The sequence below is a fragment of the Globicephala melas genome, chromosome 1 (assembly GCF_963455315.2).
Source record: "Globicephala melas chromosome 1, mGloMel1.2, whole genome shotgun sequence".
Classification (NCBI taxonomy): Eukaryota; Metazoa; Chordata; class Mammalia; order Artiodactyla; family Delphinidae; genus Globicephala; species Globicephala melas.
The window spans coordinates 87,126,096-87,152,683 of NC_083314.1; the positions used below are offsets into that span (position 1 = coordinate 87,126,096).

The 26,588-nt window shown below is 35.5% G+C and overlaps 2 protein-coding genes and 1 pseudogene across 3 annotated transcripts in view; 1 reads left to right on the plus strand and 2 right to left on the minus strand.

Moving 5' to 3' along the window:
• Nucleotides 1–9,532, minus strand: part of SYCP1 (synaptonemal complex protein 1) — a 158,200-nt gene extending 148,668 nt beyond the window's left edge. For both annotated transcript variants that reach the window (XM_060287085.1, XM_060287078.1), the window contains exons 1-6: nucleotides 9,425–9,532; nucleotides 6,722–6,806; nucleotides 6,502–6,545; nucleotides 6,271–6,327; nucleotides 4,974–5,138; nucleotides 4,179–4,246 (exon numbers count right to left, since the gene is read on the minus strand). In XM_060287085.1, the coding sequence (XP_060143068.1) occupies nucleotides 4,179–4,246; nucleotides 4,974–5,138; nucleotides 6,271–6,327; nucleotides 6,502–6,545; nucleotides 6,722–6,806; nucleotides 9,425–9,532 (527 nt within the window). The remainder of the gene's footprint in view (nucleotides 1–4,178; nucleotides 4,247–4,973; nucleotides 5,139–6,270; nucleotides 6,328–6,501; nucleotides 6,546–6,721; nucleotides 6,807–9,424) is intronic.
• A 3,367-nt stretch (nucleotides 9,533–12,899) lies between these two features.
• Nucleotides 12,900–25,088, minus strand: LOC115859908 (bile acid receptor-like). The gene is made up of 10 exons (XM_030869315.2): nucleotides 24,995–25,088; nucleotides 22,722–23,084; nucleotides 20,565–20,705; nucleotides 19,750–19,892; nucleotides 19,551–19,655; nucleotides 19,317–19,416; nucleotides 18,323–18,454; nucleotides 17,790–17,915; nucleotides 17,523–17,636; nucleotides 12,900–13,144 (listed from the first exon to the last, which is right to left on the minus strand). The coding sequence occupies exons 1-10, from the start codon at nucleotides 25,056–25,058 to the stop codon at nucleotides 12,900–12,902; spliced, it is 1,533 nt and encodes a 510-aa protein (XP_030725175.1). The 5' UTR covers nucleotides 25,059–25,088.
• On the plus strand, nucleotides 16,301–17,170 carry LOC115859948 (dnaJ homolog subfamily A member 1 pseudogene; annotated as a pseudogene).
• Nucleotides 25,089–26,588: the final 1,500 nt, after the last annotated feature.

Sequence of the window (26,588 nt, forward strand, 5' to 3'; positions counted from 1 at the left end):
TGTATTTCTGTACACTAATAATGAACTATCAGAAGAGAAATTAAGAATATAATTCCATTTACAATTGCATCAAAAAGAATAACACGCTTAGGAATACATTTAACCAAGGAGGTAAAAGACCTGCACACTGAAAACTATAACACACTGATGAAAGAAATTGAAGAAGACACAAATAAATGGAAAAATCTTCTGTGTCCATGAATTAGAAGAATTAATATTGTTAAAATGTCCACACTACCTAAATGGAGTCTGGTACCAATTCCAAAATTGGAAGGGGGTTCCTCACACCAACAAGCAATTCTGGGCACCACAGCTGAGTGTCCTACAATTCAATTCTGACACCATCTACCTGGAGATAGCATCAGACTTCATAAGTTAAGGGTTCAGTCCTATAAGACTGCTACCCTCTCCTTATCCCACCAACTTCAGATGCTTGTTGCAAGCCCAGGTTGTCACCTGTGGTTCTGTCCCACTGGCTATAAATCAGAGGTTCCCATGACCTCCTCCATGGCTTCTATTAATTTGCTAGAATGACTCAGAGAACAGAGAAACAATTTACTTACTAGAGTACTGGTTTATCATAAAAGGATATAACTTAGGAACAGCCAAGTGGGAAAGATGCACAGGGCAAGGTATGAGGAAAGGGTGAGAATCTTTCATGCTCTCTCCGAGCTCATCATTCTCCCCAAATCTCCACATGTTCACCAACCAGGAACCTCTCGAACCCTGACCTCTCAGGTTTTTACAGAGGCTTCATTAGATAGTCATGACTGATTAAATCTTTAGCCATTGGCAACTGATTCAACCTCCAGGTCCTTGCCTGTCCCCAGAGGTTGGAAGTTCCAATCCTCTAACCACGTGGTTGGCTCTCCAGGCAACCGGCCCCTATCTTTAGGTGGGGTCCAAAAGTCACCTCATTAGCATAACAAGACACCTTTTCACTCTCAACATTTAGGAAATTCCAAGGGTTTGAAGAGTTGTGAGTCAGGAAAGATGGATGAAAACTAAATATATACGTGAAATATATTTTGGTCATCTGAATGACCAAATATATATATATATTTTCTTATAAATCACAATACCACACTACTGAAAGCAATCTACAAATTCAATGCAATCCCACTCAAATTTCCAATGGCATTTTTCACAGAAACAGAACAAACAATACTAAAATTTGTATGGCATCACCAAAAATGCCAATTAGCCAAAGTAATCTTGAGAAAGGAGACCAAAGCTGGAGGCATCACACTTCCTGATTTGAAACTACATTATAAAGCTATAGTAATCAAAATGGTATGGTACTGGCATAAAACCAGACACATAAATCAATAGAATAGAATAGACAGCCCAGAAATAAACCCACAGATATACAGTCAATTAATTCATGACGAAGAAACCAAAAACATACAGAATGAGGAAAGGACAGTCTCTTCAATACATGGTGTTGGGGAAACTAGACAGCCACATGCAAAAGAACAAAACTGGACCACTACCTTACACCATACACAAAAATAAAGTCAAAAGGGATCAAAGACTTGAACCTAAGATCTGAAATCATAAAACTCCTAGAAGAAAACATAGGCAGTAAGCTCCTTGACATAGGTGATGATTTTCTGGATTTAACACCAAAAGCAAAGGTAACAAAAGGAAAAATAAACAAGTGGGCTACATCAAATTTAAAAGCTTCTGCACAGCAAAGGAAACCATAAACAAAATTAAAAGGCAACCTACTAAATGAGAGAAAATATTTGCAAATCATATATCTGATAAGAGGTTAATATCCAAAGTATATAAAGAAGTCATGCAACTCAATAGCAAAAAACAATCTAATTTTAATGTGGGAAGAGGATCTGGACAGAGATTTTTCCAGAGAAGACATACAGATGGTCAACAGGTACATGAAAAGGTGCCCAACATCACTAACCTCCAGGGAAATGCAAATCAAAATCACAATGAGATATTACCTCACACCTATTAGAATGACTATTATTAAAAAGATGAGATAACAAGTGTTGGTGAGGATGTGGAGAAAAGGGAACCCTTGTGCACTACTGGTGGGAATATAAATTGGTTCAGCCACTATGAAAAACAGTTTGGTGGCTCCTCAAAAAATTAAAAATAAAACCATATGATCTAGCAATTCTACTTCTTGGAATTTATCCAAAGGAAACAAGAATACTAACTTGAAAAGGCATATGCATCCCCATGTTCAATGCAGCATTATTTACAACAGTCAAGACATGGAAACAACCTAACTATCAATGGATAAATAAAGTGTGGAATATATATACACCCATAAAAATGAAGGAAATCTTGTCATTTACAACATTATGAATGGAACTTGAGAGCATTATGCTATATGAAATAACTCAGACAAAGAAAGACAAATACCATATGGTCTCATTTATATGTGAAATCTTAAAAAAAAAAATTAAAAACTTATAGATACAGACAACAGATTGATGGTTGCCAGAGACAGAGGTGGGAGGTGGGCAAAATGAGTGAAGGGAGTTAAAAGGTACAAACTTCCAGTCATAAAATAAATCCCGGGGATGTAATATACCACATGATGAATATAGTTAGTAATATTGTATATTTGAAAGTTGCTAAGAGAGTAGATCTTGAGGGTTCTTGTCAAAACAAAAAATCTACAATTATATGTGGTAATGGATATTAACTAGACTTATTGTGGTGATAATTTTGCAATATATACATATATCAATCATTACATTATACACTTAAAAATAATATAATGTTATATGTCAATTATATCTCAACCAAAAAAAATTTTAAAAGTCAATATAATGCAGTCGTATCTTCCAAATCTCATTAAATGGTATTGAAAGTTAAAAAAAAAAGACCTCTGGGTGTCTTGAAGTTGCTAACATATACACCAGTTTAAATTTTCCAATGTATAATTTTTCTGCAGAAATGAATTGTTACAGATTAACATTTTATAATAATTTTTAAGTCTAAATATTAGTTTAATGAAGAGCAAAAGCTGTAATATTACATAAACTACATCCTTTAACATTTTCAATAATCTAATAAATGAAAAGGTTAAGAAGTCACTGAAATCAAAGGTGGCTTTGTTTTGTTTTCAAAGCCTGTGACTATTCTCTACCACAAATCAGTAGTTCTCAAAGTATGATCCTTGCACCAGCAGCATCCACATCACTTGTTAGAAGTACAAATTCTTAAGTTTACTCCACTGAATCAGAAACTCTGGCAGGGGAGGAGAGGCCAACAACATGTGTTTTAAGAAGCTCTGCGGGTAATTCTGAAGCTTGCTAAAGTTTAAGAACCACTGTTCTAGACAGAGGAACTTTTTATTGTTACTGATTTTGTAAAATCAAAACAAGTAACTACAAACCTAATTCTTGGACTTCCCTGGTGGCACAGTGGTTAAGAATCTGCTTGCCAATGCAGGTAACACGGGTTGGCGCCCTGGTCCGGGAAGATCCCACATGCTGTAGAGCAACTAAGCCTGTGTGCCACAACTACTGAGCCTGCGCTCTAGAACCCGGAAGCCACAACTACTGAAGCCCATGCGCCTAGAGCCCATGCTCTGCAACAAGAGAAGCCACCGCAATGAGAAGCCCGCACACCGCAACAAAGAGTAGTCCCCCGCTCACCACAACTAGAGAAAGCCCGCGCGCAGCAACGAAGACCCAACACAGCCAAAATTAAATAAATAAAATAAATTAATTAATTTAAAAAAAAAGGATGATACTAAAGTTTTAAGCCAAAGTTAATGGAAGAATGATTGGGCCACTGGCAAAAACAGGAATTTGACAGTGAGAATTAGCTTGGAACTAAGTTGAGCCCTCTTCTGCAAGGGTTTCACCTAAAACAATAGTCAAACAAAAAGGTATACAATATACATAGGCAGTTGTAGATATAAGATTATCAGGTACCTTTATCAACACTAAGTAATGGCTTCCCTGCCTGTCATTTTAAAAAGTGAGAAGTTACTAGTCAGTGACCACAGTTTGCCAAATGCAAGAATGTAAAATAGGTATGTCTTCCTTTTCTCCACAGCACCCAGATAGAATTCTATATATCAATTAATATTATACAACAGAAAGAGCACATTCAATTTTTGGAAATTATTTTAATAATTAGTTTGGAATAAAAAATAAATTTGTAAAGAACAAATTCATTAAATTATTACTTACTCTTTTATTAAATCTTTATTTTCTTGAATTCCTTCTTCTAATTTCAAACTTACTTTTTCATTTTCAAACTAATTTATAAGACAAAAGAACAGTTCATCACATTTTACTTAGCAAAATAAACATGAGTATATTCATTAAGCAGCACTTCTTTGCTAACATGCTATGATGGTCAATAAGAATTATTTTCTTTGAACACAAAGAAGAACTTTTTTTGTCACACTTATGGATATCCTATAAGAATATGGGTCTCACTTTCATCAGTCTAAAATTAGGTTTGCTGAATTATCTCCAAAATGTATCCAACAATATTTTAATGTGATATTATCTTCCCTAAACATTTTGAAATGATGTTTTATCTTTCTCCTAACCCAATGTTGCATTTTCTCAAAATTTTTCTTTCACTATGCCATAAAATTGAAGAGAAACAGTTTCAAATTTAAAGTTTTATCTACAATGTCATTTTCTAATATAATAAAAAAAGACATATCAAACAAAACATCATCAGTAACGGGAACCAATAAAAATTAAAATTCTATAATTAGAATCATTAAATCAATCTTTATCTAAAGTAAATTACTATTTCCCTAGTCATTTGCATTAAGTTTCATGCAGCCTGTCTTCTGCTCATCCTAAAGTTGAAATGCAACTAATATTAATGAAACTTCAAAAAACACCATTCTTAAAATCCACATCACAGAAACAAGATAAACCCAACTTACTCTGAAATAATACTCTAGTTTTAATAGTATTATAAGATTTACTATACTATATTTTCAATTACAAATTTCATTATACCTGTAGTTCTTGAATGGCTTTCCGCTGTGCTTCAATTATTTTTCTATTTTCTTGCAACTTGTTTTCTTTCTGCTTCAGTTCAGATTCTACACTCACTTTCCACTTCTTGATCTTGTCAGTCTCCTTATACAGTTTTGAATATAGTCTGCTCATTGGTTCTGAATTCTATTATAAAATAGGTTTTCAATGACTGTTAATAGTTCAAAATTTTAGTATAACCAAACTACAGCTGCCTATTGAAAATATCCATGAGTATCTTAATAGTTGAGACCAAATCTCTCCTCAGTTTATGCCCTAATACCATGCTGAAAGCTATATTAACTTTTTTCTAACTACTAAGGCAATATTAGCTACTTTACTAAGGTTACTGGTCACCTGACTAAGTTATTCCTTGATGAATAAAATCAAATAACTTCAAAATGTGCCTAAGCCAGAAGTTAGAAATCTTTAAGTCAATGAGAGAATCTGGCTGCTTAAAAGCTAAAATAAATCACTCTACATGAAATGTGTCAATTTTAGCAATGGTCTTGAAATATTTTGGTTATACAAACAGCTTAAGGATTAGCCAAAGGATATGAAGTTTAAGGTACAATGACAAGAAAAATAATAGTGAACACAAGATCTTTCATTTAGCCTGAGGTTTTATTTGGATTTTATTTGGATTTCCTGCATCATCCCTTTCCACATTATAAGGTAAATGTCAAAGGTTTGCTTTTATTTTTTTAATCATGCTACTTTCTCCTTGCTGATAGCTCTGTTATCAAAATATATGAATAAATTCCATATTTCTAAATTTGTGATACCATAATCCCAGCAACAACCAGATAGCACTTTACCAGGCCATGGAATTTCTCTTTGCTTTAAAGACATCTATGTGCCATAAGAAAGAATGATTTTTATAACTAAAATCAGAAGTACAGTGTATCCTACAAATTCCTTAGACAGTAAACCAGCCAAACAATCATACCTATTAATTCAAGAATTTTTTGTAAAATACTGGCTTAATTCTCAACCTTTTCACACATTGCATTCATCTCCCCTTTCCTATTCTTGACTTTTATGGTTTAAAGTTAAATTGCCCCGTAAGAAATCTTGCTTTCATAACTCAGGAAAATACAGAGGCCTAGTGTTTCAGCAAATTCAAAAGAAAAGCAAAGTGGCAAAAAGGTTTTAAAGAATATAACTTAAAACCTTAACTAAATATTAATCCTTTTGAAGCTTCAAAAGAAAGATAAATACAAGTAATAATAAATGATACTCCAATTACAAGAAATTTAATATAGACAGGAAATCTGACCTCAAAATCAGAGTCTTTTAGTCCCTCCTGGTAATGACAACTGTCAGAATTATCAACCTAAAAAATGAATAAATTTTTCCTATGAGAAAATACTCCTGATGATAGTTTCCAAATAGCAGCAATTAAATACTGAAGACTAGTAATCCAACAACTAAAGACTTTTTTTTCTTTTTCAAGCAAGCAATTCAATATCTAAACAGGTTATATCTATATACACTATACTTAACTGACCTGTTCAAGCATGGGCAAAAAGTCAACTTTTTGTAAAGCAGGATCTGCAAGATAAAAGACAACTGGAATTAAATATGCCAACATCCTGTTTTATATATTAAGTATTATATTTAGCTTTAATGTCAAGGCTATTAATATAATACTCTTATTTGATATCTAGCAATGTGTATTTTAAAAATGCTTCTATGTAAGGTGATACATTGCTTTTCTAGTCTCCTACCTGAATCAATGTTTTTCCCATTTTTGGAGAAATTAGTCATTGCAAATGGAAAACCAAAATCATCTTCAACACATTTGTTGAAACCCTAGAAACACAAAGAAGTTCTTAAACACACTGTCTCATACCACTCTAATAACTAGCAGTGTAATATGTAATTACATATACAGTATACATCTGCTTAAAAAAGTGACTATAATTGTAAATCCTTTAATGTATACATAGTGTTAAATATATCAAACGATTTTGCCCTGTAAACAAAGCAAAATTTTTTAATTTTCACTTATAAGAGAAAGCTAAACTAAAATTACATGATACATGCTTTGTAAGTACTCAGTAATAATTTTAGTGATTTTAATTAGTAGCTTAGAATATTGGCTTTCTTCAATTTCATTATGATCTTTCCCCTGGTAGAATTGAGAATTTTCTTCACTGAATAGCATTTTAATATTATACTCTTTGGCTATAGAAACATAAGAATTTTTCTACAACATAGAAAATTAAAATATTCATTGCTTCATCCTATTTCCAACATAAAGTTCCACATAAGAAATTTATTTTTTTAAAGAGAAAGATAGATCAATGGAACAGGATAGAAAGCCCAGAGATAAACCCACGCACATATGGACACCTTATCTTTGATAAAGGTGGCAGGAATGTACAGTGTAGAAAGGACAGCCTCTTCAATAAGTAGTGCTGGGAAAACTGGACAGATACATGTAAAAGTATGAGATTAGATCACTCCCTAACACCATACACAAAAATAAGCTCAAAATGGATTAAAGACCTAAATGTAAGGCCAGAAACTATCAAACTCTTAGAGGAAAACATAGGCAGAACACTCTATGACATAAATCACAGCAAGATCCTTTCTGACCCACCTCCTAGAATAATGGAAATAAAAACAAAAATAAACAAATGGGATCTAATGAAACTTCAAAGCTTTTGCACAGCAAAGGAAACCATAAACAAGACCAAAGGACAACCCTCAGAATGGGAGAAAATATTTGCAAATGAAGCAACCGACAAAGGATTAATCTCCAAAATTTACAAGCAGCTCATGCAGCTCAATAACAAAAAAACAAACAACCCAATCCAAAAATGGGCAGAAGACCTAAATAGACATTTCTCCAAAGAAGATATACAGACTGCCAACAAACACATGAAAGAATGCTCAACATCATTAATCATTAGAGAAATGCAAATCAAAACTACAATGAGATATCATCTCACACCAGTCAGAATGGCCATCATCAAAAAATCTAGAAACAATAAATGCTGGAGAGGGTGTGGAGAAAAGGGAACCCTCTTGCACTGCTGGTGGGAATGTGAATTGGTTCAGCCACTATGGAGAACAGTATGGAGGTTCCTTAAAAAACTACAAATAGAACTACCATATGACCCAGCAATCCCACTACTGGGCATATACCCTGAGAAAACCGAAATTCAAAAAGAGTCATGTACCAAAATGTTCATTGCAGCTCTATTTACAATAGCCCGGAGATGGAAACAACCTAAGTGCCCAACATCAGATGAATGGATAAAGAAGATGTGGCACATATATACAATGGAATATTACTCAGCCATAAAAAGAAACGAAATTGAGCTATTTGTAATGAGGTGGATAGACCTAGAGTCTGTCATACACAGTGAAGTAAGTCAGAAAGAAAAAGACAAATACCGTATGCTAACACATATATATGGAATTTAAGAAAAAAAATGTCATGAAGAACCTATGGGTAAGACAGGAATAAAGACACAGACCTACTGGAGAACAGACTTGAGGATATGGGGAGGGGGAAGGGTGAGCTGTGACAGGGCAAGAGAGAGTCATGGACATATACACACTAACAAACGTAAGGTAGATAGCTAGTGGGAAGCAGCCGCATGGCACAGGGAGATCAGCTCAGTGCTTTGTGACCGCCTGGAGGGGTGGGATAGGGAGGGTGGGAGGGAGGGAGACGCAAGAGGGAAGAGATATGGGAACATATGTATATGTATAACTGATTCACTTTGTTATAAAGCAGAAACTAACACACCATTGTAAAGCAATTATACCCCAATAAAGATGTTAAAAAAAATTATTTTTTTAATGTATTTTTTTTTTTTTGCCACACTGTGCATAATGTGGGTTCTTAGTTCCCTGACCAGGGACTGAACGCATGCCCCCTGCAGTGAAAGTGCGGAGTCAACCACTGGACTGGCCAGGGAAGTCCCCACATGAGAAATTTAAATAAATTACTAAAAAAAGCTCTATTCCTCCTTTCCTATAAGAACCTACTATACGTACGAACTTCCCGTTTATCCTGTCAACCCAGAAGCTCAGAGTCAAATTTTAACCTCAAACACTGATTTTTACCAGTATGTCAACATATTTGTCCAAATTTTCTTAATTTTCCTTGATCCTAATATTCTTCTAATTTATATTTTACTATTTCATTGTATATGTTCATAAGTTGCTTTAAATCATTTAAAGAAAGAGGATTAAAGTAAGCAGGTTCCATTATGTATGCAGAATTCCAAAGCACCAGTAATTATTTCTTTAAATGAATGATACCTAAACACATTAAGTGTGCTCATTATTCATTCAAAGAAATGCTATGCAAAATTCTTGGGTAAATCAGAACATATTTACTGAAAAAAATTATATCACCAATAAGAAAGTTCACTTTGCCTCATTTACCTAATGAATAAATGCAAATTTACCTTGAAGAAATCAGAATCTCCTCCCAAAGTCTGAGGTTTCACTGCAGATACTTGACTGCTACTTAATCTCGGTGGTACAAACAATTTAAAGGGCTTCTGCTTTTCCATTTTCTCTTCCAGTCGTAATTATCTATTGCTCAAGATGGGGGAGAAAGTGTTTTACATTGTTTCATTAATGCACTACTTATTCTATAATAAATGGGTATATAAAGGAATGCGTGAAACATTTGCTACCATGGAAGCCTACGGTGTCCCTTACTGCCGTGGTGTTCAAAGCAGAAACATCCCCTATTTGTCCCCACCATCCCCCCACCACCAATGGCCACGCTGGCGACGTCCATGGATAATAGAGAAACTCAAACTAGGCATCATCGCCGGGACTGCCTGAAAAGAAGCCCGTTACCTCCACCAGCCCTGTTAAATTGCATCACCTCGCCGGGAAGAACTAGTTGAGGTGCTTAGACGACTACGGAGAAGGCGCCACAAGGCGCCGGGGGCTGCCTGCGTGTGGGAGGGCCAGTAACAAAACGTCGCCCAGCTCTGGGTTCAATCATCAGGGAGGGAACTCAGCACACCTGCCCTTACCTTTAAAAAACTAGCGGGAAACCGCGGGCTCGGTGCTCACGCGAACCGCCACCTGCTGTCTATTAGGGCAGCAGAAAGAACCAACACGAACTTCTGCCTCCGAACCTCGGAAAAGGCGGGATATCGCGCCAGCCGAGCGGCCAGGAGGGAGGGGCAGGGCGGTTGGAGGTTTAACGGCTAAATAACGGTCGGCGACCTCCGTTGACCCGGGGCGCAAGACCTACATCTCGCGAGATTTCCCTTTACCTTAGTAGCAATTCTTCCCTGGATACTCTTTCTCCTTAGAATTGGCCTTCTTTAAGCTTCTCCTATTGTTAAAGAATGTGAGGAAAACTATCAGGTGCTGTGATAGAATGGAGCTGAGAGTGAAAAATCTATTTCTGTCCTCTAAGAAGAGCTCACAGTCTTAGGGAAGAAACAAGTGCAAACATAATTATAACCCCCTGTAATCATTTAATGGTAGTAATTTTCTAAGGGTTGTTGGGACCCTTAGAAAGGGACAGTGGCCTTTACAGTGGCTTGGGAGTCAGGAGAGAGCTTCACGGATGTGGTACACTTTTGTTACTACTTCCGTAGAAAACAGAAGGGTGAATAGAGCGTTGGCTAGATAGTGAATGCGGGAAGGGGTGTTCCCGGCTGAGGGACGGTAGGCAAAGGCGCTGGAGTCGTGAGAGAGATAAGTCCAAGAGTGACTGAGGGGGCTTCCCTGGTGGCGCAGTGGTTGAGAGTCCGCCTGCCGACCAGTTCGTGCCCCGGTCCGGGAAGATCCCACGTGCCGCGGAGCGGCTGGGCCCGTGAGCCATGGCCGCTGAGCCTGCGCATCTGGAGCCTGTGCTCCGCAACGGGAGAGGCCACAACGATGAGAGGCCCGTGTACCGCAAAAAATAAAAGTAAATAAAAAGAGTGAGTGGGTCCAGGCAGTGCGGTGTAGGTGTGTGAGGACGCAAATGGGAAAATGATGAAACTGGAGACTTAGCAGATGTGACGGCCTCTCGAAGGCTTTTGGATTTTAGCCTTTATGGATGGGAATCTTGAGGAAGTTTGAGCGGAAAAGGGGGCATGATCAAGTTCAGAAGAAAATTTGTAGTATGAAAAATGGTTTAGATTTATGAGACTGGAGTTAGGGAGACAGTTTTAATAGCCTAGGTGAGTAAGGTATGAGACCTGAGCTATGACAGTGCCAGTAAAGATGAAGAAAATGTGTCAAATGTAAAAGATATTTAGGAAGGAAAATTAATAGGATTTGATGGCTTTTTTAAAGTGAGCAGCAAAAGAGAGAAGTCTAAGATGACTGCCTGGTTTCAGACTTGGGCTACTAGACACAATAAATATTGTGGGTGCTAGGTACCTAGGTTTGAGAAATAAGACAATGAGTTCTGTTTTCAACATATTGACTTTGTTTTCTAACTTTCTCCATGTACTACAATATAATTCATGCTTTTCCAAAGGACTTTAGTAATATTTTTAAGCAACTTGTTTTGTATAAATTTAACCTACAAGACGGAACAGTTTCTGATAAAATTACATTTTGAGCTAGAAAGGATGATCCAGTGTAAGGCTTTCATTTTACATGAAACAGTCTAGATACCCTAAAAAAGATAAAATACTCCCTTCAAGAGATGATACCAAGAATAAATGCACAAGATAACCCCTGGGGGGAATAATTGATACATTTAATTAATATATTTTATAAGTTGAGGGTATAAATTCAATATTCCAATTTTTTTAAGTTTTACAACAGTGAAATATTCAACTATGGTCTTTTTTCTGTATTGAAAACAAAATGCTATTCCTAGTATTAAATTAACTTAAAAATCACAGTATTTTATTTAATCAGATCCAGTCTTTCAAAACAATTGTGCTTCCATAGAATTTCTCACTTTCATGTATTTCACATGAAAAATTGTTAACATTAATCTTGTTCTTACAAGGATTAAAATATTTGTGGTAAGATTTCAGGTTTTAAGAACTTTATTTTTTCTGCAAAAGGTGTTGGCAAAAATGTCAAAATATTGTCTACCAGAATGAGCATTAAATTGTGCTGAATTTCCCAATGTATGTTAAAATATTTTGTCATTTTAATTTTTTCAGTATCTTGCCATGACAAAATTTTTAATTGGGGCTTATGAAAGATCTCTTTTTTAAAGACATTAAGGGACTTCCCAGGCGGTCCAGTGGTTAAGACTTCACCTTCCAATGCAGGGGGTGCAGGTTTGATCACCGGTCGGGGAGCTAAGATCCCACATGCCTCGGGGCCAAAAAACCAAAAAGAAATAAAACACAAGCAATATTGTAACAATTTGTAACAAACTCAATAAAGACTTTAAAAATGGTCCACATCAAAAAAAAATCTTAAAAAAAAAGACATTAAGGAAAAGTAAGAATTGAACGAAGCTTTGTTCCTCTTTAATAATTTATAAAATGCTATAACAGAAATAAGTTTAAAATGTTAGTTCCTTATCCATCAATCTAGCCTTAAAGAGGTTCACAACTGCTTTTATTCTGATTACAACTGTTTCCACTAAATAATCTCTTTTATGTCTTCAAATAATATATATATTTTCATTCAATTTTCTACTAAATGAAAAAAAGGAGAGTTTCTTCAGGTAAGAACTCTATTTAGTACTACTCCTTTCTGAACGAACCACGCAGTAACAATAACCATTGCTTCTTTGGGGACGAATCTTAAAAAGAATACTAGATGTCCCTCTAGTGGTGGTCCTAAATTCCACAAAATTTGATGAGCCCTTGATGATGTCCATTTTATGGCGATATATTCTATTCGTAACAGCAATTCTGTTCATGTTTTTCAAATCAGTATCCTGTGATCATAGCGTAAACAATCTAGATTTAGGAAGTTTAAGACAAACCACAACGTTCTAAAATTTCATCAAAATGAATACAAATTCCGTTTCTCAGAGAGTAAACTAGCCAATTTGGAGTCCTTTGTTTTCCAAATGCTAAGTATTTCTGAATAGTTGTGATTCAGTGTTCTCAGTTCAGTGAGCCTCCCAATGAGATGAGCAAAATGCTGTAGGTCTTCTGGATGATAAATTTTTGAATATTTGTACAAAATTTGTAAAACTGGTTCTTGTAAATTTTCCACATGTTGCTTATTTGTAATGCATGGACGATCTGAAAAACATTATCACATATATCTTAATGAATATTGGAAAATGGTAGAAGATAATGAATTAATTTAAAACAATACAGTTTTAAATAATAAAAATTGCAAATATTTACTGAACCTTTAACATATGCCAGATTTTATGCCAGGTAACTTGCTTCTATGCAATGTTTTATTTAATCTTCATAATACCCTATGAAGAGTATCTCTTAATGATCAGACAGCATTCACTCATCCAGTCATTGTGCTGGAGATACAGCAGTGAACAGAGACTAAATTTCCTGCCCTCATTGAGCTTATTTTTTGGGTCTGGGAGGAGTAGGGGAGGAAAGAGACATATACACATTTTTAAAATAAAAATATATGACAACAATAAGCGAGAGTACGGGATAAGAATTGGGGGGGAGGGGCATTAGCTATTTTTAAAAGGGTAATCAGAGATAAGATGACATTTAGCAGAGATCCAGGATGGTGAAGAGGGAGCCATGAAACCATCTAGGAAAGAGCTTTCCAAGAAGAAGATTTGTCAAGTACAGTAGAAGCTGTGGAAGGAGTCTGCTTGAAATTTACAGGCAACATATGCATCAAAGGCAGTGTGGCTGTGGTGGTGTGAGCAAAAGGAATAGTAATAGACACTGATAGAAAGAACTTTGGCTTTAAACTGTGTAAAATAGAAAGCCATTACAGGGTTATGAGCAGAGGAATGACATAATCTGGCTTATGTTGTCAAAGAATCACTCTGGCTGCTGTATAAAGAATAGACCCTAGGGAGGCAAGGGCAAAAACAGGAAAGTGAGTTAGTAGTTTTATTAGGATGGCAGGGACAGAGACAGTAAGAAGTGGTTGAGTTCTGGATCTATTTTGAGGCTATAGTCAACAAGACTTGTTGCATATTTGATAATGGGCATAAGAGAAAAAGAAGTGAAGGATGACTTCAAGAATTTTGGATTATACAACTTGAAGTATGGAGATGCCATTTAGTAGAGATGGAGGAAGAATATAGGAGAATCAGGGGGCAATCAGTAGTTCACATTCAGACATGTTAAATTTTATATGCCTACTAAACATCCAAATTGAAATCTTGAGTAGGCTATTTAATGGAGCTTAGGGTAGCAGTCCAGGTTGGTATATAATTTGGGAGTTGTCAGCCTCTAGATGGCATTTAAAGCCATGAGATAAGATGAAATTTCAAAGGAAGTGCACATAGGAAAAAAGAGAACTGAGTCCTGGGACATTTTAACATTTATCAGTGTGGGAGATGAGGGGGAATTAACAAAGGAGACAGAAAGAGCAGCAACTGAGGAGGAAAACCAAGAGAGTGAAATGTCCTGGAAATCAAGTGGAAAAAAATCATGTCAAGAAGGAGGGAGTGATCAACTGAAGCCAAATGTTAAGTGTTCTAAGAAAGAGGGAGTGATCTGCTCTGTCAAATGTAGCTCACGGGTCAAGTAAGATGAAGACTAAGAATTGACCACTGTAATCTGCAATGCCAAATTACTGAAGATTTTGATAAGTTATGGTGGAAGGGAAAGGAGGGGACCAAATCTGACTGTACTGGGTTCAGAAGTAAATGAGAAGAGAGAAATGGAGGCAGGAGTATAGACAACTCTTAAATTTTTTTTTTTTTTTTTTTTTTTTTTTTTTTTTGCTATAATGTAGAACAGAGAAATAGGAGAATAGCTGAAAGGGGATTTGAGGTAAGGGCAGACACTATAAAACTCTTAGAGGAAAACATAGGCAGAACACTCTATGACATAAATCACAGCAAGATCCTTTTTGACCCACCTCCTAGAGAAATGGAAATAAAAACAAAAATAAACAAATGGGACCTAATGAAACTTCAAAGTTTTGCACAGCAAAGGAAACCATAAACATGATGAAAAGACAACCCTTAGAATGGCAGAAAATATTTGCAAACGAAGCAACTGACAAAGGATTAATCTCAAAAATATACAAGCAGCTCATGCAGCTCAATATCAAAAAAACAAACAACCCAATCCAAAAATGGGCAGAAGACCTAAATAGACATTTCTCCAAAGAAGATATACAGATTGCCAACAAACACGTGAAAGGATGCTCAACATCACTAATCATTAGAGAAATGTGAATCAAAACTACAACGAGGGCCTTCCCTGGTGGCGCAGTGGTTGGGAGTCCGCCTGCTGATGCAGGGGACACGGGTTCGTGCCCCGGTCCGGGAAGATCCCACATGCTGCGGAGCGGCTGGGCCCATGAGCCATGGCCGCTGAGCCTGCGCGTCCGGAGCCTGTGCTCCACAATGGGAGAGGCCACAACAGTGAGAGGTCTGCATACCACAAAAAAAAAAAAAAAAAACTATAATGAGGTGTCACCTCACACTAGTCAGAATGGCCATCATCAAAAATCTACAAACAACAAATGCTGGAAAGGGTGTGAAGAAAAGGGAACACTCTTGCATTTTTGGTGGGAATGTAAATTGATACAGCCACTATGGAGAACAGTATGGAGGTTCCTTAAAAAAATAAAAATAGAACTACCATACGACCCAGCAATCCCACTACTGGACATATACCCTGAGAAAACCATAATTCAAAAAGAGTCATGTACCACAATGTTCATTGCAGCAATATTTACAATAGCCAGGACATGGAAGCAACCTAAATGTCCATCAACAGATGAATGGTTAAAGAAGATGTGGCACATATATACAATGGAATATTACTCAGCCATAAAAAGAAACGAAATTGAGTTATTGGTAGTGAGGTGGATGGACCTAGACTCTGTCATACAGAGTAAAGTAAGTCAGAAAGAGAAAAACAAATACCGTATGCTAACACATATATATGGAAACTAAAAAATAAGTGGTTCTGAAGAACCTAGGAGCAGGACAGGAATAAAGACACAGACGTAGAGAACAGACTTGAGGACACAAGGAGGGGGAAGGGTAAGCTGGGACAAAGTGAGAGAGTGGCATGGACATATATACACTACCAAATGTAAAATAAGATAGCTAGTGGGAAGCAGCCACATAGCACAGGGAGATCAGCTGGGTGCCTTGTGACCTCCTAGAGGGGTGGGATAGGGAGGGTGGGAGGGAGATGCAAGAGGGACGGGATATGGGGATATATGTATATGTATATGTATGGTGCAACAAGAAAACTAGCTCTGCAAAAGAATGTGATTTGTGACAAATGTGAAGGCCAAGGTGGTAAGAAAGGAGCAGTGGAGTGCTGTCCCAATTGCTGAGGTACTGGAATGCAAATAAGAATTCATCAGATAGGACCTGGAATGGTTCAGCAAATTCAGTCTGTCTGCATGGAGTTCCAGGGCCATGGGGAGCGGATCAGTCCTAAAGATAGATGTAAAAGCTGCAATGGAAGGAAGATAGTTCAAGAGAAGAAAATTCTAGAAGTTCATATTGACAAAGGCATGAAAGATGGCCAGAAGATAACATCCCATGGTGAAGGAGACCAAGAACCAGGACTGGAGCCAGGAGATATTATCATCATTTTAGATCAGAAGAATCATGCTGTTTTTACACGACGAGGAGAAGACCTTTTCATGTGTATGGACATACAGCTGGTTGAGGCATTGTGTGGCTTCCAAAACCCAATATCTACTCTTGACAACCGAACCATAGTCATCACTTCTCATCCAGGTCAGATTGTCAAGCATGGAGATATCAAGTGTGTGCTAAATGAAGGCATGCCAATTTATCATAGACCATATGAAAAGGGTCGCCTAATCATTGAATTTAAGGTAAACTTTCCTGAGAATGGCTTTCTCTCCCCGGATAAACTCTCTTTGCTGGAAAAACTCCTTCCTGAGAGGAAGGAAGTAGAAGAGACTGATGAAATGGACCAGGTAGAACTAGTGGACTTTGATCCAAATCAGGAAAGACAGTGCCATTACAAATGGAGACGCATATGAGGATGATGAACATCATCCTCGGGGTGGTGTTCAGTGTCAGACCTCCTAATGGGGCCAGTGAATAACACTCACTGCTGGCATTTTATTTGCAGTAGTGATTGAGTGAAAGACTATAATCATAATATGCTCACTACTTGCTATTTTTTGTTTTAATATTCAACTATAGTAGTGTTTTAAAAGTTAAATGAAGAATAAACTCAAATATAAAAAAGAAAAAAAAACTTTGTTATAAAGCAGAAACTAACACACCATTGTAAAGCAATTATACTCCAATAAAGATGTTTTTTAAAAAAAAAGGCATTTTTTAAGATGCAAGAAATTACAGCATGTTTGTAAGCTGAAGGGAATGCCCTTATAGAGAAGGCTATTTTGATGGAAATTGGTACATTTGGAATCAATGAGTAATAAAATAATCACAATCTTCATGATTTCATTGCCAAACTTAATCCAAATTTTTACTGCTAAATAGTTTTTTACCTGAAAAAAACACTGTTGTGGCTGCAAGCAGAGCATATTCAGTATTAGTAATGCTAAGCTCACTCATTCTTCTACAGAAGTAATACAGTGTAGTAATAAATTCTTCAGAAATACCTAAAAAGATTAATATCAAATGTATTTTCATCAGAACACAGTGCAGACTCATATTGCCATTATCATATTTTCTCAAAGCAGTACAAGAAAATGAAACATGTCTGACAAATTTTTTCCATCCAATACAATATTTTGTATTATATATAATATTACCAGTCAGCATAGCAGAAGGACAATCTTCATTGCAAAATGTTTCCATAGGATAAATAGCACTTCTATCACCACTTTGATCATGACAATTCAGTGAATGATCTGAATGATCTGATATTTTCATAGTACCTAGTTAAGGGAAAAAATATAAAGTCTGATTTTTTTAAATCTTTATTCAGATAGTAAAGTCAATCTCTCTAACGTCTGTTAAACAGGAAACATTCCCAACAAATGGTATCTTTATAATTTTTATTACTGAAACATGAATCTAGAATAATAGTTCACACTTTATATAAACATTATATAGAAGACCCTCCAAAAATGTGTTTTCTATGATACTATATAAGAAGAATGGTTTTCTTTAAGAGAAAAACAAAAGCTAGAACAATGAATTGGAAAACTATAAACCACTATTATGAAGTACTTATTTGTACACCAACTAGTACAATAAAAATATAATAAAAAATAGCTCAATGTTATATAATCTGTTGCTAAATTTAATAGTAACTATTAACATTAAGATTGAGTTAGTTGACCTTTTTTGCTTTCAGAAGTTGATGAAAGATATTCTTTTTGACTGTAAATTTGGGCCACATAAAGGAACATCACTTCAGTTTTTGATCCCTTCTGTAATGCAGTCTGATCCTCATTGGTCAAATTTTCAAATCCTTTATGAAAAGATCACATAATTGTTTGAAATAAATAATGAAAAGATAATTTTCAGGTATAGGATTTAACTTTTTTTTTTTTTTTTTTGAGGTATGCAGGCCTCTCACTGTTGTGGCTTCTCCCATTGCGGAGCACAGGCTCTGGACGCGCAGGCTCAGCGGCCATGGCTCCCGGGCCCAGTCGCCCCACGGCATGTGGGATCTTCCTGGACCGGGGCATGAACCTGTGTCCCCTGCATCGGCAGGCGGACTCTTAACCACTGTGCCACCAGGGAAGCCCAGGATTCAACATTTTTATATTATTTACTTATGACACGAATCTTAACTGGTCCCTTAGAATAATTATGATTCCACATGGTACTATTTGGGGGCACTTTCATCAAAACCAGATAATAATAATTTCCTATGGCAAGAGCAAATTAAACATAGTTGGTTTAGCCTTGAAGAATTTATTTTCACAGAGAGTTACCTGTGCATGTAACTAGATAGCTAAGTTTTGGCCAACAGTGGCTTCACCTTTTTTTTTTTTTTTTGGTATGGTACAGGGAATTTTGTTTCATGTTTTATCTAAAAAACAAAAACAATTTATTTCCCAAAATAAAAATAAAATAAAACATACAATCAATCATAGTTTGTCTTAACTCTAAGTCTTTGAATTCACTTGAATAATATTTTAAAATATTTATATTTTCATCCAACTGATTGATTAAAGCAAACAAAGTAAACATGTTTTTAAATTTAGAAGCAGTTTTGGTAGAAAAATAGAGGGTTTTGTTTTCTTAAAATGCCACCTTCCTTTAAAACAAGGAACTTTTTTAAAATTACGTATTAAATTAATTTTTTCCAAAGATAAAGTGATTACCTGGGAGTCTCTTGGTGAAATCCATTAACCTCTGTATATGTAGGACAACTGTCTCTGAGAGTCGCAAGAAGATCAGTTCAGGATTTGCATATCCCTGCAGCTAAGCAACAAAAAGAAATAAGATTAATAATTTTTTTCTTTCAAATAACTTTAAATTTTAAACTTTTCTGATTATGCTGTTATTTTCTAACATAAGTAATTACAAATTATTTCTTGCTAGTAATGAACACATACAAATCTTTCTGTTTCTTCTAATGGAATTGTATATTTTTGATGAGCGGCCACAATGTTGTTAATGAGCTGATGTTCCTCTTGAGTTAGTTCCATGCTCTCCTGAATCTGTAAGAAAATATAGGGGGAAAACTGTAATGCATGCCTATTAAATAAGACATCATCATTAAAGAAACAAGAAATTTTTTAAGGAGAGCCTTGCCACTTTTCCAGATCTAGTGGTAGGTGACACAAGCTTGTTGTTTACCCCTTCCTCTTCCACTTTGATGTTAGAGTAAAAATTATTCTTCTGCTTAAAGTTCTTTCGAAGTCTCTTTGATCTGCATTGGATTTCTGTGAGCAAACCTGTGATATTACAAAATTCACATAAAATATTTTTGGTACAACAAATAACATTATAGGATTTGATGAAAATTGTCTTACATTGTACACATATGTGATCATGAACTTGCCTTTTCACAAAAAACCTTTCTTTTTTGGTAAGCATGTACAACAGCAGTTAAATTTACTACATTACTTACTTCTTTTCCTTCCACAACTTCCTGTCTACTTAAAACTACACAGTCATCCTAGACTTAAATTAAAAATTAATTTTGCATCTCCAAATTATAAATTTAGACCTTTTTATGTTAGAGAAATTTCCACATTAATTATATCTTGGAAGCAACAGAATGTTAATTGGTACATTGAAGGGAAACCACTAATTTTAAATTGTGCTTTTTGTAGTTGAATTATATAACTTTAGGTTAAGTAATATAAAAATACAAGGATTTCCAATTAAGAAGAAAATATGATTATTACCAAAGTTAGAGCAATATAGTATAGAACAGATTTTATGGAAATAATTACCTAGATTGGTAACTGGCTATCCTAATTTAGCAGTTGCTGGAGAAATAGCTTAAATCCAGACAAATATGTTATGTTCAAATATGTTCAAAATAACTTGAAGAACATAAGTTCCTAGTAAGGTAAGAAAAACTAAAATCCCCCTAAAAAAAAAACCACAATGGCACTTACATTCTTCCAACATTCCTACTGCCTTACACTTTTTTAGTCTGCACTCTTGACATTTTCTACGCATGTACATGTCCATTTCACAGTGACCACCATTCTTGCAACTATATACTGCATTTTTGGTGATGCTACGTCGAAAAAACCCTAATAACAAAGGAGAGTTTTTAAAATTTTACTATTAGGTATTTTTAGTTACTTGTTTTTAACCTTCATAGTAAAAGTAATCAAGTTAACTAAATTATTTCAATAAAATGTTTTTTCCCTCAGTAAGAAGGTTTGGTTTAATATACATTTATCTGGATAATTGTTTTAATCCTCTCCTATTTGATATATCTTATTCCATGGTTGTTCCTGTCAATAATCTATCTGGAAATTAAACTAAATAACCCCAACACATTAAAACAACTCTCTGTTTTCTATGGTTATAATATACCATCTAAAAGCATTTTTAAACTATATTTTACAGAATATCAAGATTCCATGACACATCTCTCAAGGTTCCCTAGAAGGAATATGTGCTCATGTAAAATAAAACTATAAGGAAACCTCTCTTTTTCTCGCCCCACATTTCTACCTCAACTCATAAAGGAAGAGATAATTCTTCCAAACTTACTCCTCTGTCCTTCCTTTTTAGCACTTCCCCAGATGAGAACATATTGCTAATTTATTTAGTCCAAGACGTTGAATGGGCCGTTTTGTGTGTGTGTGTGTGTGTGTGTGTGTGTGTGTGTGTGTGTGTGTGTGTGTGCATGCTGGGGAGAGGTGTGGAGATTCTACATTTTCCTAAATCCATGCATAGCAGTCTCTTCCCATTTCCTGTTTCATTTCCCATTCCTGTGCAACAATCCCTGCTATCTTCCTCTTATTCCATTCCAAGCAGTGAAGTTGATAAAGTTAGTCAATACCCCAATTAGAAGCCTGCCATACTCTTTCTGTAGACACGCTTGAGAGTGGGAGTTTCATGACTTAGATTCAGCAAAGGGAATAGAAAGCTCAGCTTAGGTTTCAGAACTATGCCTCATTCTTCAACTTAGTTTTAACAGCAAGGCCCTGCATTTTAAGAGTAAGCAAATACTGGCCCAGCTAGCCTACTCATAAAGCTGGTACCTCCTTTCCCTTAGTCTTCGTTTGGCTATTCTTTGTGTGGGGTGAGTGTGAGATTCTGACAATAAGACTTCACCTTGAACTTCTAGACACGTTTACCTAGTCCTGTATTGATCTAATCATTTCCAGGTTCTGCCCCAATATTTCATTTGTGAATTTAAAAAATGCAGAAGTGTTTCAAAACCTCAAAACTTCATCAAGGACTATTTTACTCCTTACTCCATGCCAATATCAATGATGATCTTCAGTGGTAGACCTCCCATTGGTTTTCAAAAAAGCATTCCTGGGACTTCCCTGGTGGTCCAGTGGTAAAGAATCCGCCTTCCAATGCAGGGGATGCGGGTTCGATCCCTGGTTGGGAACTAAGATCCCACATGCCGCGGGGCAACTAAGCCCACTCGCCTCAACTAGAGAGGCCGCGTGCCTCGAACTCCAGGGTCCACGTGCTCTGGAGCCCAAGCACCACAACTAGAGAGAGAAAACCTGCACGCCACAACTAGAGAGAAGCCCATGCACCACAACAAATAGCCCGCACAACACACCAAAGTCCTGCATGCCGCAGTGGAGATCTCACGTGCCACAACTAAGACCCCACACAGCCAAAAATTTAAAAATAAAATAAAATAAATAAATATTTTTTAAAAAGCATTTCCAACAAATAGATAGAATCGTAGAAGTCATTTAATTGAAATTTCTTCTTAATTCACGAATTATACCAGCCATATGAGATGTAATAGTTAACATTCAGACCTTTTTAAAAGACATTTTTTATTCCAACGTCAAATTCACCTAGGAACATGCAAAGTTTCTGCCACAAAAATATTTTGAATTTTATATTTAAATATAAAAGTTTTCATCAAAATTAAAAAGAAAATGAAATCAAAACTTCGTTAAATTCCATTTTCACATCTTTGATCCCACAGATTGATCACTTTAAACATATCAATGGCTCTCCTTGATTTTATGTTTCACATTTTAAAGAGAGTACTCCTACATGCTTAAAATTTCATGACTCTTCAGTGAACACTAGGATTAAAGTTTTAACTTTATCCTTACCTTTGCAACCTTCACAAGTAAGTGCATTGTAATGATATCCTGATGCTTTATCACCACAAACTACACAGAGTTCTTCCTGTCCCTTAATACGAATGGAAGAATGAGTTATTCTGGACCTTTTTATTCCAGGGTAACCATCTTCAGCATCGTGGGCAACCACGTAAGTGGATTTATTTAATTCACAGGAAAGAAGTCCATACTCTCCACCACTGAACTGTGGGTCCAAGCTACAAGTGTTGAAATGACTTTGTAAAGATTGGGACTGTAGAGTTGGAGGAAACTGGACAGTAGAATACTTGCAATAAGGTGATTCTTGAAAATCAATGTCGTACAGCTGATAATTGATTTGTTCTGGCAAAATATCTAGTTTTTTTAACGGACACACACACACAAAAAAAAATGGTGAAAGTCAAGTTATTTTTCAAATTTCAAAGAGTTTTACAATCAAAGAACAGAGTTAATTCAACATGTCCAATACATCCCAGGGACTTGCTGTCCAGCATGAGAGGCAGACAGTAAACTGAATTGAAATGCATGATAAATGCTGCCACCCCAGAAGTATGCAGAGGTTGCTCAGGAGCTGGGAGAAAGGGTTGTTAATGGCTTACATACCAATGCAGTCTATTTCCTTAAGTAGAAATGAGTATTTCCCGGAGTTTGAAATGAAAGCTTTTCCCCAGCTTCTGTATTTTCTTTGTTGTGAATAAAATTGTTTTCAGTGCAATCAGATCAGTAAAGAGATGAATTAATAAATTATCCCACCCCCCCTACCAAAAAAAATCAAATTAAAATACAATTATACCAGTTATCTGGTTATTTCAAGCAAAAAATAAATTCTTTAAACTCCCCATTTAATATACCTTAACACTCTCCTTCGCCATTTGTAGACCTGATTTAAATTACTAGTTTCTTTTCTGTTTTATTGTCTAGCAATTCAATTATCTGGTGATAAACTTACCTACCCCGGAGGGTGACTGTAAGAATGAAATAAAATGTGAAATGCAAAAGCATGTATAAAATACAAAATGATACTTAATGGGTATCTTTATTGTTATTATCAGAAGCTACCAAACACCAACTTACTTTCTGTTTTCAGGAGGATTACTGAAATCAATCCAGAAAATTGGCTCCAAAGAGACCCAGGAATACTTAGTTCCTCTATGTTTGTATCTAGTAATATTTGTACTTTTCCTGGTGCTGAATCACAGTATGATTAGACTTACTCTTACCCTCAAAATTCTACCCCCAAGATTGGTAAACAGTATAATTTCTATTAATTCACATAAATTATTTGCAATCTGATAGCATCCAATCCAATGCAAAGTGTTGAATAAATACCAATAACAGCCTGATATAAGAAGAAAAGTTATCAGTAAAAACAATGTAACTTTCATTTAAAGAAGAGGGCCCTTCATGGCTGAGTATCAAAAGACTGCAGAATACTGGCTGATGTTCCATTGGCATGGAAATCAGAGTTCAAAGTATAATATAAAAGAAAACTGCATTTAAAATTCAATTCATATTATAATCTTGGTCTTTTTGGAGAAAAATCCTATTGTCCCTTGCACTCTGTTTTCTATTTCTTTCCCTTTGATAAAAATCTTATATTAAGATTAAAGTTTCAGGAACATTGAATAACTACTCTGAACTACATTTTCTAAATTGCATGTGAACTAGCTTCAGCTAACCCCTAAAAATAACTTATAATTTGCATGCTAATTCTATTTTTAAAAATTGAATACAATTTTAGACTACTGTGCTTTTTCTTCTTTACATTTGATTCTGGCTTACAGCATTTTGGTATTTCTGATTTTTGAAAGTAATTATATTCTCTGGTAGGGAGTAATTGAAAGTCTTTGGTTCATTTGTTAATTTCTTTAAAAAAAAAAACCCTCTAGGGACTTCCCTGATGGCGCAGTGGTTAAGAATCCGCCTGCCAATGCAGGGCACATGGGTTCGAGCCCTGGTCCAGGAAGATCCCACATGCCGCGGAGCAACTAAGCCCGTGTGCCACAACTACTGAGCCTGCACGCCTAGAGCCCGTGATCTGCAACAAAGAGAAGCCACCGTAATGAGAAGCCTGTGCACCGCAATGAAGAGTAGCCCCCGCTCGCCGCAACTAGAGAAAGCCGGCGCGCAGTAATGAAGACCCAAAGCCGCCAACAATAAATAATAAATAAATAAATATTTTTTTAAAAACCCTCTAATTAACCATAATTCCCGCCAAATAAAAAGTTTTATTAACTATTATACTGTAGTTTTTTATTACACACCGTAGTACTGCACTGGTTCAGCAAGACAATACGCATCAGATGCAGTGACGTAAGTATTGGCCATTCTCTGGTCCAATTTTCACTTCTTCATTAGTAGATGCTAAAATAGAACCTGAAGGAAACAAAAATTTTGTAGACTTTTTGAAAGTATGATTATCAAATCAGTATGATTTTATAAAAGTATAATACTGTTTTTGAAAAATAAAGAATTTAGCAGACTTTATACAAGACATTTATATTTACACTTTAACTGGAAGAATATTGATTTTTCATATCTCTACATACCAGATTATTTAATTCAGACAACATCTTATTGCTCAGTTCTTTAAAATAACTTAAATCTTGGTAATAATCATTATGGCTCTTGAAAGGGTACCAAGCTTTGGAGTTAGACTTCATACACTGCATTTACCACTTATTTATGGGTCATTTTTACACCTCCCTGAACCTTAGTTTCCTCATTTGTAGAAGCGAAAGAATGAAACACACCTAGCCAAGTTATGGGAGAGTTTAATTAATGTGTTTAAAATCCAGTACAGTTCTTGACTTAATAACCGAGTTGTATAATTATTATTCTAATAGTTGCGCTAGATCTGAGTGTTCTCAATTTAGGTGAATTAGGAAGAAAAATTACACTTTTTCATGAAGGAAATTAAAGAATAGGAAAAGAATGGCTTTCGTAGCACTTTATTTAATCTTCTAAGTTCTTTGTAAATATTTTTCATAGCACTGTGATATGCTAAGCATTAAAACATTAATTTTGGTTCTGCGTGACCAATGAAAATAGTTTTTTGATTACTGAAAAAGTGTTTTATTTTTAATAGTAAAGACTAAAAATCATAAGCTATTATGAGGGAAAATTATTCAAAATCTAGGTCGATCCCTTATGGGAAAAAAACCTATTTTTGTTATTTCCTAGGTAGGAACTCCAAAAAGAATGCATCTTTGAATAGACTTAAACAGGAAATCACAGTTAAAGAAATTGGAAATTATTAAAAGAAAATAAAGGTCACTCTAGAGTCCATGATATTTTATAGCTTTATCCTGTCTATTCGAAGGTAAAGACTGTTTTCACCTTTTAAAAGAACCGAAAAAGAAGAAAATGGGTTTTGAAACATACCAAAAGATATATATGACAAACTTCTGAGATTATATTGAAAAATCTTTTACTTAGATTTATTTCTCATGTGATGAGGTCATGGCAAAGCTTTCTACATTCGTGAAGATGATTAAAATAGTAGTATCTCTGAAATTTGTCTCCTGTATTATTTAATAGGCTCTAGGTTCCTTTAAAAGTACTTAAATCTCCCACTCTCTGACAGTCATGTAGAACAAGTGCTGAATGGAACAGATGAAACAAAAGTGGTGCCCCCAAATAAGTGCACTTTCAAAATGAAGTTTTCCTTGAAAAGTAAGGACTAAAATCAATAGGATCAGTATTACAACAGGTTAATCGGCTCTCCATATGAAAAGAATTCTAAGTGCTATCGGTTTAATTTGTGCCATACTCTTTAGTAATAATCCTGTTTAGTTTTTTCCAAACTTCTCTTTTGAGTCTCGATTTGATTTTAGAAAATCCCAAATGAATGTGAAA